This window comes from Mytilus edulis, chromosome 9 (assembly GCF_963676685.1).
Source record: "Mytilus edulis chromosome 9, xbMytEdul2.2, whole genome shotgun sequence".
Classification (NCBI taxonomy): Eukaryota; Metazoa; Mollusca; class Bivalvia; order Mytilida; family Mytilidae; genus Mytilus; species Mytilus edulis.
The window spans coordinates 37,165,480-37,179,212 of record NC_092352.1 but is presented as its reverse complement, the minus strand read 5'-3'; the positions used below and the strand labels follow the sequence as shown (position 1 = coordinate 37,179,212).

General features: G+C 32.3%; 1 protein-coding gene across 8 annotated transcripts in view; it reads right to left on the bottom strand.

Annotated features, from left to right (window-relative positions):
* Positions 1–10,942: 10,942 nt before the first annotated feature.
* Positions 10,943–13,733, bottom strand: part of LOC139489682 (coiled-coil domain-containing protein 154-like) — a 48,774-nt gene continuing 45,983 nt past the window's right edge. For all 8 annotated transcript variants that reach the window (XM_071276344.1, XM_071276345.1, XM_071276346.1 and 5 more), the window contains one exon: positions 10,943–12,891. Coding sequence is in view for 1 of the 8 variants with exons in the window: in XM_071276347.1 (XP_071132448.1) it covers positions 12,768–12,891 (124 nt within the window). In the remaining 7 variants the exon portion in view is untranslated. The remainder of the gene's footprint in view (positions 12,892–13,733) is intronic.

The window sequence follows — 13,733 nt, the reverse complement described above, 5'->3', positions numbered from 1 at the left end:
TTGCCCACCACAAGAGAGTAGTTTTTATGCCCCATTTTAATTTGACATAAAAATTTTTTAGGTCTGTGTGTGTTCCTTTGATCCGTTATTCTGTCCATTTGTCTGGTTTCAGGTTAAAGTTTTTGGTCAAGATAGTTTTTGACAAAGTCCTATCAACTCGAAACTTAGTACACATTTCCCCTATGATATGATCTTTCTAATTTTAATGCTGAGTTAAGAGTTTTGAACCCAATTTCACGAAAATGATAGTGTGATTGGGGTATCTGTGTATTATGGACACATTCTTGTTGTGGATATAATAAATGATGAATTCTCTGGTCAGGAAAACTTGATTTGGTAATAGGGTCACCACTCATCAGAAGGACTATTTGTTTTGCTTTTGTTTGGTAATGGGTCAAAATAATTAGCCAAATGGTTCTTATTTTGGTGAATGTTGAGCAGGTTAAATTGTCAGGAGTACTGCATTTCTTTAAACAATGATGATGGATGACTTCTTAATGCCCAGTTGCAAATTAAATGCATATTCAAGGTAATTACATGTTAATGTAATATGAATATTAATCCTGCTTTGCACAAGACTGGCACTCTGAGAGAGATTTTAAAATGCTATAATTTTTTGAAAGCTTGAACTTGATAAAGGGCCAGTTGGCAAAAGTCACTCATATGGTATCATTGACTTAAAAGTTCTGTCTTATTTTACGTGTTAACTTTTTCAAGGCAATAATTTGAAGTATATTAAAATATGATGAATATTGAACAAGATAAGGTAAAAGTAAAGACATCATATATATAACTTTGTTGGATTGATTTACTTATCTTACAAAAATGTTATGTTCAATATTATGACATAATATATCTAAGATAGAAAATAACTGACCCTCTCTAGAGTTTAAAATAAAGTTTAATTAAGTCTTTGATCATCTTTAGTCGTTCCTAATGTTCGTGAAATATTTGCCACTGGAAGTTAAGCAACACAAAAAGTCTATTGAATACTTAAATTTCGTTGTCGTCATCTATTCCAAAGTGCATTATGGTCAGTGTTGTCCTTCGGTGTTTGACCCGAAGAATTCAATTTGCACTTTAGAAACAAGATTGTTTTAAATCTTCATGGTAATAATTTGTTTATGTTGTGAGAACAGACATTTTCAAAACATTACTGAAGCGAATACAATGATATTTGACAACTATGCTACAACATTCATTGAAATGAAAATATCATTCATCTCCACTGACTTGAGCAACATGACAGGTGCCACATGTGGAGCAGGATCTGCTTATCCTTTCGGAGCACCTGAGATCACCCCAGTTTTTGGTGGGGTTCGTGTTGCTTTGTCTTTGGTTTTCTGTGTTGTGTCTTGTGTACTGGAATGTTTTTCGTCTTTTTCTTTTTATACGACCGCAAAATTTGAAAAATATTTCATCGTATATTGCTATCACGTTGGCGTCGTCGTCTGCGTCGTCGTCGTCGTATGGTCGACGTCGTCGTCGTCCGAATACTTTTAGTTTTCGCACTCTAACTTTAGTAAAACTGAATAGAAATCTATGAAATCTAAGACCACAAAAGGAAGGTTGGGATTGATTTTGGGAGTTTTGGTCCCAACATTTTAGGAATAAGGGGCCAAAAAGGGTCCAAATAAGCATTTTCTTGGTTTTCGCACTATAACTTTAGTTTAAGTTAATAGAAATCTATGAAATTTTGACACAAAGTTTATGACCACAAAAGAAAGGTTGGGATTGATTTTGGGAGTTTTGGTTCCAACAGTTTAGGAATTAGGGGCTAAAAAAGGGCCCAAATAAGCATTATTCTTGGTTTTCGCACAATAACTTTAGTTTAAGTAAATAGAAATCAATGAAATTTAAACACAATGTTTATGACCACAAAAGGAAGGTTGGTATTGATTTTGGGAGTTGAGGTTCCAACAGTTTAGGAATTAGGGGCCAAAAAGGGACCAAAATAAGCATTTTTCTTGGTTTTCGCACCATAACTTTAGTATAAGTAAATAGAAATGTATGAAATTTAAACACAAGGTTTATGACCATAAAAGGAAGGTTGGTATTGATTTTGGGAGTTTTGGTCCCAACAGTTTAGGAATAAAGGGCCCAAAGGGTCCAAAATTAAACTTTGTTTGATTTCATCAAAAATTGAATAATTGGGGTTCTTTGATATGCCGAATCTAACTGTGTATGTAGATTCTTAATTTTTGGTCCCGTTTTCAAATTGGTCTACATTAAGGTCCAAAGGGTCCAAAATTAAACTTAGTTTGATTTTAACAAAAATTGAATCCTTGGGGTTCTTTGATATGCTGAATCTAAAAATGTACTTAGATTTTTTATTATTGGCCCAGTTTTGAAGTTGGTCCAAATCAGGGTCCAAAATTAAACTTTGTTTGATTTCATCAAAAATTGAATAATTGGGGTTCTTTGATATGCCAAATCTAACTGTGTATGTAGATTCTTAATTGTTAGTCCCGTTTTAAAATTGGTCTACATTAAAGTCCAAAGTGTCCAAAATTAAACTAAGTTTGATTTTAACAAAAATTGAATTCTTGGGCCTCTTTGATATGCTGAATCTAAACATGTACTTAGATTTTTGATTATGGCCCAGTTTTCAAGTTGGTCCAAATCAGGATCCAAAATTATTATATTAAGTATTGTGCAATAGCAAGAAATTTTCAATTGCACAGTATTCAGCAATAGCAAGAAATCTTCAATTGCACAGTATTGTGCAATAGCAAGAAATCTTCAATTGCACAGTATTGTGCAATAGCAAATATTTTCAATTGCACAGTATTGCACAATAGCAAGAAATATCTAATTGCACAATATTGTGCAATAGCAAGAAATTCCAATTGGATTTCAATTGGAGTTATCTTTCTTTGTCCAGAATAGTAGTTGAATCAACTTAAATCATTGTTTTATACAATATACAATGTATATTCACTTTTACTACCAACTGATAGATTAAAACAATCTTTACCATTCAGTAATAACAAGCACTTTTTTTACATTTTAATATTTTATGATGTATTTAAATGAGTAGTTATTTTTGCAAACTTCATTAGAAATTTGAATTGAGATCAGTTTTGAAATAAGGGAAAGGGGAATGTGAAAAAAAAAATTGGGTGGTCAATTTTTTTCATTTCAGATTTCATAAATAAAAAGAAAATTTCTTCAAACATTTTTTTGAGAGGATTAATATTCAACAGCATAGTGAATTGCTCAAAGGCAAAATTTTTTGTTTAAGTTCATTAGACCACATTCATTCTGTGTCAGAAACCTATGCTGTGTCAACTATTTAATCACAATCCAAATTTAGAGCTGAATCCAGCTTGAATGTTGTGTCCATACTTGCCCCAACCGTTCAGGCTTCAACCTCTGCGGTCGTATAATGCTGCGCCCTGCGAAGCAACTGGTTTGCCTTGGCGTTGTCAGTTTATTATCGATCTATGAGTTCGACTGTCACTCTAGTATCTTTCGACCCTCTTTTAGTTTAAAACTGACAGTGATAAAGGCTGTCTAATGTTCAATCGCAAATATTGAATGCATATGTTATTACTTGTTGTCTAGAAAAAAAATCCAAAAATGGTTGAAAGTTAAATTCTGTCCAAAGTAAAATAGCTAACGTACATTAAAACATAAGCGTGCAGCTCTTGTTTCTGGAATTCTACGTTTATTATCTACACTCGAAACCAAACGTGCAATCATAAAACAAGAAGGCATTCATAAACATTCACAACTATTCAAAGTCGACATTTGATATTTTGATTTTCTTTGAATAAGTTTATTGGCAAAAAGCATATACATACTATAGCAATCAAAACAGATATCACACATAGCACAATGATCAACAACAGAAAGCAACACACATGATACAATGTTAGTTTATAATAGTTTATTTAACTTTCCGGCCATGCTGCCTTTAGATAATCACATAGTTGTATAGTCTTATGAGTTTTATTGGCAGCTTCCAGCAATTGATTTAGTTTATAGACATTTGACATTATACATATTAAGGGGAAATTAGCCCTACGTCTTATTCTTATTTCGTTTGGATGATAAACCTAAAGAGACAAGAAAACTATTGTAATATACATACAAAACACAAAATCATGGGTCTAGATTCAACATGCATATTCATCTTTTTCTATATCTGTTGAGTCCCATTGACAATGTGTCTCAGTTTAACTAGAGATCATACATACAATTTGGTGTACACTCGTGTAAACATGGATGCTAATAACAAGATATAACTACACATATATTTTCGGTGGGAAGATACCAATGAGGTTATTAAAAACCTTTATACGGTGACACAGCTGATACCAAAAAATTGAGAACCCCACAAAACCCGGCGTGAACTAAGGTACAAGAGGGTTATGTGTTACTGCAATATTGTTGTGTTGCTTTTAGTTTTCTTAACTTTAGGGTACGCTTTTGTACATAGTTCTGTTGTCAATTCGTCTGTCACAGTCCGCAGTGTATCTCCGAAACATAAACCCCACGCAAGATTCCTACACTTTTAGAAAATCTACAGTACCGAAGTTAATGCATTGTGTATGTTATGTTGTTCTTGGTGGGTTCGTGATGCTCAGTCTTTATTTTTCTGTGTTGGTGTGTACTACGATTGTTTACTTGTTTGGCATTTTCAGCCGTGGCGTATTCTGTTAATTTTCTACTTATGAGTGTGGATGTCTGTTTAGTATCTTTCGCTTCTCCTTGTTAAATATCTATGGCTTTTCGTCAGTCTGATATCGGGAGACGTAATATCAATTTTGACCTCAGCTGACATGTTTCTCTTTATCGTGTGTGTTTATGGAAACACTATATATATATATATATATTAGTAGACCAATACCTACAGAATGCTTAATTGATAAACACATTCTCAATTGTATCTATCAAATCAAATCGAATCAAATAATTAAATTGGTATAATTTCATTAGATGTATGTTTCACTACAATACGTTATTTTGATCGGCTAGCTACACATCACGTGTTATTCCTTCAGCAATTGCATTACTCAATTAAACTTTTCATTCATGATAACACGAGGTCCCACAATAAAGTGCACAAGTAAATTAAATAACAAATTGATACAATTCGTGTTTTCATAATCCTAGCTAAAAAATGTAATTTTAAAAAGTATTGAATGCTTCTTTTTGTAACTTCATAGGGTTGTAAAAGCGTTGACCGTGCGCACATTTTTAGAATGAAGCGCTTCCGCGCTTCATACAAAATGTACTTCGGTCAACGCTTTACAACCCAATCAAGTTACAAAAAGAAACATTCAATTCTAAAGTAAATTCAAATACAGGAATGATATCAGCTGACATTTACAAAAAAAAGTTAAAGAAAAAAACACCTAACAACAAGAAGAAAAAAAACATACACAGAGACATCTATTCTCAAAAATAAGAGACACATATCTTAGTTGTACATTGCAGAAGTAGCTTGATATCGTGTGTTAATTAAAGCCATTTGGGTGTTATATTAACTGAACTAAATGAATTCTTGCATTGCAGGAGTTGTAGCGATAAAATAAACCAATATTGCAATAGTCCATAAAGAGACAACATGATGCATGGTGACGGTCACTTGTCCACAATTAACATATGTACTAAACTAATTCAGCTCTATTTCCAAACGGAAAATATCCGATCTTTGTCTTCAAAATATACATTGGTCAGACACAACTTTTGTGCAACAAAACAATAATTCCTGGATCGACTGCACTTTAGGTTTGATATTTTTAAAAGCAGCTGTGTGTGTTGAGTCTTTATAAAATGTTTTTATAATTATTTTAGAATAATTCTGCAATTTGCCGATTTCGTCTCCTCTGTTGTTTTTGTTCTGTACTATCATCAGAATCGTCTTCACTATCTGTAGGCATCTTGCTTTGCTTTTCTTTCTGTTTCTTCTCCTTCTGTTTCCTGTCATAGTTTTCAGAGTTCCATTTATCTTTTGGAGATGGTGTTCTACGTCGACGGTCACGTGACCTTGGCCTATGTCTTCTTGGAGATGGCGTTCTTCGTCGACGGTCCCGAGATCGTTCTCTTGGAGTGTAATTTTCATCTTCTGATTCTGACTCAAGCCCGCTATCCTTTGTTCGTCCACGTTTTGGTTTTCTGTAAAATAACGAAGTAGATATTTTGATTCAATTTTTATTACCTTAAAATCACTCCAATAAATAATTGATTGATCGATTGGGGATTGATTTACGCAGCATCACAAAATAGTTGCTATATCGCAGCGAACCAATAACTAATAAAGTTGACATACTGCTCATAGAATGTAAGAAAGTTCCTTACCAGGAATTCTAAAAATTTACCGATGAACCATGAAAATGATGTCAAGGTCAGATAAACCTTGTCAGGTAGACATGTACACCATGCAATTTTTTTATGCATATCAGGCTGAGAACAGTCATCTTAGTGTGGTGATATGAATTTGTATTACACTTATACTAACACTCCGAGTCGGAATTTAAACGTAACAGATCACAAGGCACAACCAACATAGACTTGTCATTCTACATTGGCATTATCATGACTCCTAGCAGACAGTTTCCTATTTGCGTGATAAGCGAAAAGGCAGCAAATAAAACTTGAGAATGGTTTGGCCTGGTCATGGATCGAACCACGATCTTCCGCACTTTTATTCGAGAATGTTACCACAAGACCACCTACGCTGTGCATTCATTTGGACTTTTGATTGATTGATAGGGTGTTTCTTCAGTTGCTAAACGTCCTTGAAATTTTGAAAAAAAATCTTACATAACCCGAGTTCAGGGGCAATAACTTCTAAACAGGTTGACAGATTTTTCAGAAATTTTCAGGTTTAATAGAGCTTGTGGTGGTGATAATATTACATATATTTGTCAATAAAACAGTAAAAAAAAAACGCCACAACAAAGTTTTAAAGAAAAGTAACAAATTGTGAAAACTGGTAAATACTAAATTTTCAGGAGTATTTTTTATGTTTAGAACATGCCCACAGGCACTCGTCTCCGAAAACAAATCCTATATACATGTACATTTATGTTATATAAAGGTACATGTGAATTTATTTTCTCAGACGAGTGCCTGTGATTACAAGCTTTTAATTGACCCATTGTATATAATATCTCTTAAACAAACTAAACCAGGAAAACTTAAGATTGACCAACGAACCATGAAAACTAGGTCATGGTCAGATGATAATCGCAAGACAGACATAAACACCTTACAAACATTCCATAATCCAAATATAGCTGACCTATTTCTTATAGACTTTGAAAAAAAAGAACAAAAAAAATTAAATTTAACCACTGAACCATGAAAATTAGGTCAATGTCAAATGACACCTGTCAGTTGGACATGTACACCTTCCAATCATTCCATACACCAAGCTTAGTTGACTTATAGCTGATGTGTACATGAGGACCAAACCATGAAAACCTATTGATTCAGTGGCAGATCCAGGAAAGGGTGTGGGGTCTTTGAATATTAGGGGCAAAGTTCAATTTCAATGAAGTTATCATGAAATGATATATATCTGCAAAATCTAAACTCCCCCATGTGTGTCAGGTCACAAATGATTTGGATGTTTACTCATATTGAGTACTAATTTCTTGGCCGCCTACAAGACTTCCATGAAATTTGTTTGCTTGAAATCCAGTTAAAAATTCTCAATATACATTTGTACATGCTTACACAAGACAACATAGAACATTTCAAAACATGCAATTTCAATTGCAAGGTTGGCCTATACATCTGCACACTTTTTTAAAAACAAGAGTGCAGACGCTGAAATGTCTCGCCTTCTTTACTAACAATTGATATTATGTTGATAGTCCTAAATATAAAGATTAACTTCAACTATCACACTAACTTAACATGATCCAAGAAAATGAGGTCAAGGTCATATAAACCAAACGAGAAACACATGTACACCTTAAGATCACTCAATACCCTTAATATAGTTGACCTTTTCCTTGGAGTTTTTAAGAAACAGTCTTAACCATGAAAACTTAACAAGGACCAATGTACAATGAACATAAGGTCAGGGTCAGATGATACCAGCAAGACAGACATAAACAGCTTACAATCATTCCATACAACAAAATAGTTGACCTATTGCTTATAGGTTAAGACAAGAATGCACACGCTGAAATGTCTTGCCTTCTTTACTAATCATTGATATAATGTTGATAGTCCTAAATATAAAGCTTTATTACAACTGTCACATAAACTTAACATTAACCAAGAAAACTAAAACTTGACCAATGAACAATGAAAATGAAGTCAAGGTCAGATGAATCATGCCAGGCAGACATGTACAGCTAATTCTTTCAAACAACAAATTTAGTTCACCTATTGCTTATAGTTAAAGAAAAACAGACCAAAACACAAAAACTTAACACTGAGCAATGAACCGCGAAAATGAGGTCAAGGTCAAATAAAACCCGCACGACTGACACATAGATCATAAAATATTTCCATACACCAAATATAGTTGACCTTTTGCATAAAGTATAAGAAAAAGACCAAAACTCAAAAACTTAATTTGACCACTGAACCATGAAAATGAGGTCAAGGTCAGATGACAACTGCCAGCTAGTCATGAACACCTTACAATAATTCCATACACCAAATAGTAGACCTATTGCATACAGTAGAAGAAAAACATACCAAAACACAACCAGGTGCTCCGCAGGGCGCAGCTTTATACGGCCACAGTAGTCGAACCCTGAACAATGGGGGCAAATTTGGTCACAATATTCAAGTTTGATACTGTCTGAATTTGGATTGTGATCAAATTTTTGACATAATATAGGTTTTTGTCACATTATAAATGTGGTCAAAGATCTACCAAATCTATTGCACAATACTGTGCAATTGAAGATTTCTTCTTTAAACATTCGAAAACAAGCAGTGTAAGGGAGGCAATCAAGTAATCAAACATTATATATAACAGTATTCTTTAAATTTTAATTGCATTACCTCCCTTACACTGCTTTTAAATTGTCTAAATTGTCCTTTAACCAGAAAAACCCTTGCTTTCCCCTTTTTTGCCCCTAATTGCTCAATGATTTGAGCCATAATCCCCCATAACCATCCCTTTGTAGTATGGACACTTGTGGTATAATTTCAGAGAGATTTATACACTTAAACACAAGTTATTGACTGAAAACTACAAAAATGCTTATTTGGGCCCCTTTTTTGACCCCCTACTTCTTGAAACCCCCTTCCCACTTTCGAGCAAGAAACCCAAAACTCAATTCCAGCCTTTCCTTTGTAGTAAGAAACCTTGTAACATAATTTTCAGAGATCCGTTCACTTAAACCAAAGTTATTGCCTGTAATCTAGAAAAATGCTTCTTTTCGACCCCTTATTCCTAAATGTTCAGGGATATTAACCCCGAACTAAATCAAAGCCTTCCCTTCGTTATAAGGAACCTTGTGGTACAATGTCAGAGAGATCCATACAGTTATACACAAGTTATTGTCCTGAAACTACTTCTACTTTATTGTATGAACATTGTGGTACAATATCAGAGAAATTGAAATACTTATACACAACTTATTGTCCTGAAGCTAGATAAATACTTGTTTTGGGCCCCTTTGGGCCCCTAATTTCTTAACCATTGGGACCATAACCCCTAAAATCAATCCCAACCTTCCTTTTGTGGTTACAAACATTGTGTTCAATTTTGTTGATTTCTTTTTACTTATACTAAAGTTATTATCCAGAAACCTTCCATCTTCAGACAATGCCGACGACAACGACATAATACCAATATACGACCAAATTTTTTTTAATTTTTGCCTTTGCATAAAAACTTTACTATAACCACTGAACCATGAAAATGAAATCAAGGTCAGATGATACCTGCCAGTTGGACATGTACACCTTAGTCCTTCCATACACCGAATATACTAGACCTATTGCTTATAGTATCTGAGATGTGGACTTGACCACCAAAACTTAACCTTGTTTACTGATCCATGAAATGAGGTCAAGTGAAAACTGTCTAAAGGGCATGAGGACCTTGCAAGGTACGCACATACCAAATATAGTTATCCTATAACTTATAATTTGAGAGAATTTAACATTACAAAAAACTTTTTTTTCAAGTTGTCACTGGACCATGAAAATGAGGTCAAGGACATTGGACATGTGACTGACAGAAACTTCTTAACATGAGGCATCTATAAACATAATATGAAGCATCCAGGTCTTCCACCTTCTAAAATATGAACCTTTAAAGTAAGCTAACGCTACCGCCGACGAATCACTAATCCTATGTATAGCTTTCTGTGACAAGTTACAGGCTTGACAAAAACAGACCAACACACAACTTGACACTGAGCAATGAACCATGAAAATGAGGTCATGGTCAAATAAAACCTGTAAGACTGACATGTACATTATATTTCTATACACCAAATATAGTTGATCTATTGTGTAGTATAGTATTAGAAAAAAAGACCAAAATTCAAAAACATAACTTTGACCACTGAACCATGAAAATGAGGTTGAGGTCAGGTGATACCAGCCAGTTGGACAAGTTCACCTTATAATCATTCCATACACCAATTATAGTAGACCTATTGCTAATAGTATCAGATATATGGACTTGACCACGAAAACTTTACCTTGTTCACAGATCCATGATCAAGTCTACAGTTATTCTTTAAATTCAGTGATTTTGTCATTTGTCAGTGCTTTTTTTGTCAATTTTAGAAATTGGCACTGATGGCAGGTCATTGATAGTATCTGTTACATTTGTTTACAACATTTTTAGACAAAGTGAGTTAAAGAGCTTGACACACTATTTATACTCTTGTCTATTATTTAAAACCATTTGTTGGCCTCTAGACTGATATGTGTCACTGGGTTGTTGTCTCTCTGATGTATACTATACACAAAATCTCCTTTTAATCATATGTCAACATTAAAAATCTAGTTTCTTCTTTATTTAATAGTACTACAATATATAAACCTCATTATAAAAGTACTACAGTGAAGATTAACAAAGTGACAAGGTTTCATTTATATAAATGCATTAATAAATAATATAACAATTAAAAAAAATACAATAAAAATTGACTTTTTAAGGACGGTTGAAGGTTAGTATCACAATTTTTATAACACTTTTTATTTCTATGCATTTCAATACTTGGAATGCTAAAATTTTTAAAAATATATGTGTATCACAGTTTAGCTTACTTGTATGAAACATTAAAACAAAACAAAATAAAAATCTGAACCAAAAAAAAAATGGAAAAAAATAATTCTCTTCAATTGACTTATTGTATTCAAAATAGTTTGTTTTTTTTATAAGTCAAAAGTGTGGACACAGATCAGTGTGGATATTAATTGGTTATTTTGTGTTAGTGTGTTTGACAGTGTTTTTTGTATTTACAATATGTTTCTAATAGAATGTGGATGTGTCTTATGGCCAGCTTGTTAAATAAGTAAAACACTTCGGATGGAAACAAACTACTCAAATGGATCCGTTCAAATAGTATGAAAAGGATTATGTTACATGCAAGTTCCTGAATGTAATTACTAAAACTATACAAGGCACAAGATAATGTTTACAAAAATTATGAAAAATGAAAGGTGACTGAATGATTAATTAATCAAGGTAAAAATGCTATTTTCATTTAGGGTTTACAAAATACCTGCAAGGACAACTTACCAGAAATTTATCATTTAAGTATTTTTTTTAGCCCAAGGGCTTTTTTATTGGTGTAAAAATTAAGCCAACTTGAAAAAACTTGATAAAACTGTATAACAATATACTAATTATTAGTAAACTATTTACTGGAATGGTTGAATTATTCCACATTTGTAATGTTGTTATTTGTACTCCTATCTATTTACAACTGAGTAATCTAGGGATGTTTAAGCAATTTGTTAAAATTTGCCCATGATTTTCATTACACTTTTGAGAAGATTGATGTACCTAATGCCAAAGAAATCAAATGCAAACTGATGGTCTTAGATGTATAAAAAAAGATGACCAGCTAGTAACTTATGTTGAAAATATCATTTCAGAAACAAAAATTTAATATATGTTGATAAAAACTTAATAACACTTCCTTTTTATTCTGGAAATAATAATCATCCATCACCAATACTAAAATGATGATCCATGCAATAAAATCATGGTTGCCCAACATGCATACTTCAAATGCACACATTCATATAGATCATTTATATGTGACAATCTTCATAATAATAATGAATAACTGAGTTTTAAATACAAAGCAGTTACATACAAGGAATTGTTCTTAAATATCTGACCCCCTCCTCAATAAAGCAAAATCTTCGTTATAAAAAGCAGGAATGTTTGATTTTAAGATTAGTGATAGGAAAAGGGTAAATCTTTTGAATTTACAAATATTCTTTGATCCATAATCATTGACAGCAACGTGTCCATTGAATTTGTCTTATCATTACCAGTTTTAATTGTCTAGTTATACAGCAATTTTGTTATTTGAATAAAAGAAAGTTCAATAGAAATTTCAAATCATGAAAATCCAAATTAAACGTTTTGGTATGATATGTGAGAGAAACAGGATTATTCAAAGAGTTCTATAAAAAAAAATTATATAGTTATTACAGATGTTTCAATCAAAATATCATTATAATGAAAGTATTTGATAGGATCTTCTTTCCAGATTTGTGTGACAAATTGGTATTGTGCCAAAAATACAAAATACAAATAACAGAAAGGAACTTAAACGGTGGTATCTTATACAATATATAATTGTTTTTCAAACAGTTCCTGTTGGTGGTGGTTTTGCTGGTCTTGGGGTACCAGAATTTTCTGTTTCCAGTTGCTTTCGTGAACGAATTTGCCATAGAATATACATAAGTTTTGACTTCCATCGTAACCATCTGAAGAGAAACAAAAAAAAAAAGCTATAATGCACTCAAGAATTAACATAATAAAATCAACAAATAACATACTATGTTTATATCTTTTTGTTAATTTACAAGAATTTATTAAGTTACTCAGGTTTTTTTTCCTTATATTTCCAAAAAAATCTTTTGAAAAAGGGATATATTGAACATGTATTAGAGTATCTCAACAAATCATAGTATAAGTAATAAATACATACTAGTTTATAATTTCAATGCAGTTTATGGCAGATAAATATAAATGATTTAAGCAGTGAGTAAATTCATGATTTTTATGCTTTTTGTAAAGATTTTTTAAGATTCCATCTCAATCGTTTAAATATATTTTCATAGTGAATTGATTTAAAAAGATAAAACTTCTAGCTTAGATTTTTTTTTTTTAATTTTAAGCCATTTGTTTAATTATAAACTACAATGCAATGTCCATAATGGAAATACACATGAATGAAGAATTTACTATTGGTATGAAATTTCCTAACTCATATGATTTAGGAAGAAATAAAACACAAAATATCTCTGTGATATGATTTTATACAAATAAAAATTTTGGATGTGCCAAAGCATATTATGCCCCCCCCCCCCCCCAAAAAAAAAATACCACCTAACCAGAACAAATTAAAACCAAACTTGGTACTGAAATTAAAATGTGATGATCTTCTATTTACAAATAAATTATAAGTTTGGTGAATTTAGTTATTGTTTCTCTAGAATGGTATATCTTAAAATGAGCAAAATAAACAAAACAATAGAATATATTTTACGAAGTAAAGAAAAAAGAAACTATTGAAGATCTATTTCATAAGTAAAAAGTAAATGAG